We start from the raw sequence: 2,693 nt of genomic DNA, 5'->3' as shown, positions 1-2,693 counted from the left end.
AGTAAAATCGAGTAGGAAATTAACAAATATTAAAAGTATCAAATATCAAAAATTTATTTTTAAAAACTCCCCTCATAAAAGTAATGAATTATGCTGAAATGTTACCCTCACCCACCCTCTCTACACGAGTGAACGTAATGACTAGCCTATCCACTCTGCTTTGGTGTGCCGAGCGCAAACAAAATCACAGAACCAATCATAGGCGCGAATACACAGCACGTGATCGAACATGGCGGGCTTGCTAGAGTGGCTTGACTGGTGTCTGTTATCGCGTTCTTTGTCGTTGCTGTACTTGTAGCTGCTTGCCGTCCGCTTCAATAACAACAACCGCCGCTCTCGCAGCGTGGCTTACCTCTAAGGTCAGCCGATTTCCCTCTGTTTCTCTCTGGATTGTCTCGAAATTTCTTTGACAGCGTAACGAATAAGGTAATAAACGTCGATAACGTCTGTAGGTGTCGTCTGTTTTTCGAGAAGGTGACGTTTTCAGGGGAATTTTTATTATGAGAAATAGGTAACGTTACACAGCTAGATAACGGGTCTAAATACGCTGTTCTTTCGGCTGGTGGTGTCGTTATATTTCAACACGAAATGTCTTGAAAACTGGTCTTTTGTCATCTAATATTGTCTTAAGGCTTTCGGTCAACAGGTATATCAAAATGTGTGTGTTTAAGTAGTGAAAATCCTCAAGCTTTGTTGTTGTTAGGCTAACTTCTGTTCACTTTAATCTGATTATGATGCTCTTTCTCACCAAATAAAGTTAACTTTTATATGTTAAACTGGTATGAAATCCACCTGAAATATTTTGATAGATTTTTGTTGATTGTTTAAATATCAAATCTACTCATTGGTCCAACTAATATGTTGGTTGTCAGTTTAAGTAATATGTAACGTTTAATTATAGCAATTAACAAATGACATGAATACAAACAAATATTCACAAAATGTTTTGTAAGTTTAGGACAACATGAACCAATTACCTTAAGTAAATAATCACACTGGCTGTCTCATAGCCTAGTATGCTGACTACCAACATTTGTGGTGGTCATTTGCACGTGCAGTACTTTTGAGCTGACTAGGCAGCAGCACACTAGGTTTTGAGACACAGCCACACTGTCTTGTCTTTAGGTTATTATGCAGTTTAAAGCCTTCATAATCAGATGGAGTTGTTCAACATGAGCCCACGCTTGACACAGTTTCGAACTGTTCTGTGTTTCATGTCTTTTTTTTTTTTTTTTTCTTGTTTTGGCCTGTTGAAAAGCAGATACATTTGTTTATACAAGCTTCCCAAAGTAAGGGAAAATAAAATACCAGGGAATTTTAAAGGCTTGGGAAAAGTCATGGGATGTAATTAAATCTTAAAAGTTTAAAACTTTATTGTTATGTTCTGCTCTAAAACATTCAATTGAATAAATATTACTAAAATGCATAACCATAGTTTGGAAGCCCGTTTCCGCTACCAAATAAAATCAATAAATAAAACCGCTAGTTTTGGCTTTATCTCACATTTCTGATATTTCTTGCAATTCTGAGAAAAAAACTTGCAGAATTGTGAAGAGGAAAAAGTTTCAGTTGACTTTTTTTTCTTTTTTTTTTTATAAACTTTTTAAAATATTATATATATATAAATATGTGTGTGTGTGTGTGTGTATGTATGTATATACACACACATGCACGCACATATTTTAAATTTAAAAACTTTACTTTTTTTTTTCTAAGAATTCTAGAATTGTTTACAGTATGAAATAGTTTTGTGCAATAGCAGATAGTGGTTTGGCTGTGATGGACAGAGGAGTCATGATCACCCCCCCCTTATCTTGATATTGCATTGTTTATTTGGAACAAAAACCTTCTATTCATTCTTGCTTGTATGTTAATCTTTTCCTGAGAACTTAATGCTGAATCACACATTTATACAGAAGTGAAAATGTCATGATTGAAACACGATAAAGGGATCGGGTTGTTAGCGATTGATTGTCCGTTGCATATGTATCAATATCAATAGAAACTACAGTGAGATTAAAATTGATTGAATAACTGTGTTTGTTTTGTTTCCTTTGCAGAAACACCATGGAGGAAGAGGAGCACTTTGTGAACATAGACCTGAATGATGACAACATCTGCAGCATCTGTAAACTAGAGACGGACACAGGAACGCTTTCCTTTTGCCATGTGTGCTTCGAACTGAGCATAGAGGGTAAGAAATATATATATTTTTTTCAGGTAACAGTATTTTAATGTCCTCAGCTTGCCAGTTCTGGGTCAGATTATGCTAATTATAAATGAGTAAAACCTCTTTCTCCCTCCTCCCATCCATATCCCCCTCATTCATGTATTAGCAAGCGCTCTGTTCCTCCGCTTCATGTGCTGCACAAAATATGAACTGGAGCATTTTGAAGTGCCACTTTGGCATCTAATTAACATTCAGCTTATTAAGGGTAGACTAGAGTTTCCTGAGGGGCCTCATTGAAGCAGCTCTTTTGTTCTCTGCAGCTGTCATTTTTTTTGCACTGAACCTTCCCCATAAGAGCACTTAGTATTTCAAATGGTTTTATATCGTCATGGCAGAAAGTAGGCATCTTGGGCGTAAATAATTTTCTCTGGAATCGCATGTCTTTGACTGGAATTTTCTGTGGCGTTAGTTTTGGTTATGTGATTTTCAAGTTTCAGAGTTTGGAAGGAATGGCTAAACAGGA

At 36.2% G+C, this 2,693-nt stretch overlaps 1 protein-coding gene across 2 annotated transcripts in view; it reads left to right on the top strand.

Moving 5' to 3' along the window:
- Nucleotides 1-288: 288 nt before the first annotated feature.
- Nucleotides 289-2,693, top strand: part of LOC107697414 (protein EURL homolog) — a 27,695-nt gene continuing 25,290 nt past the window's right edge. Inside the window, exons 1-2 of one of the 2 annotated variants that reach the window (XM_016498186.1) lie at nucleotides 289-359; nucleotides 2,061-2,194. In XM_016498186.1, coding sequence (XP_016353672.1) covers nucleotides 2,068-2,194 — 127 coding nt within the window. In that variant the 5' untranslated portion in view covers nucleotides 289-359; nucleotides 2,061-2,067. Of the gene's footprint in view, nucleotides 427-2,060; nucleotides 2,195-2,693 lie in introns of both variants that reach the window. The other variant, XM_016498184.1, reaches the window with a different exon arrangement.

This window comes from Sinocyclocheilus anshuiensis, unplaced genomic scaffold (genome assembly GCF_001515605.1).
Source record: "Sinocyclocheilus anshuiensis isolate Anshui unplaced genomic scaffold, SAMN03320099.WGS_v1.1 scaffold939, whole genome shotgun sequence".
Taxonomy (NCBI): domain Eukaryota; kingdom Metazoa; phylum Chordata; class Actinopteri; order Cypriniformes; family Cyprinidae; genus Sinocyclocheilus; species Sinocyclocheilus anshuiensis.
Note: the sequence above shows the minus strand (reverse complement) of the source record. Positions and strands in the feature narration are given on the sequence as shown.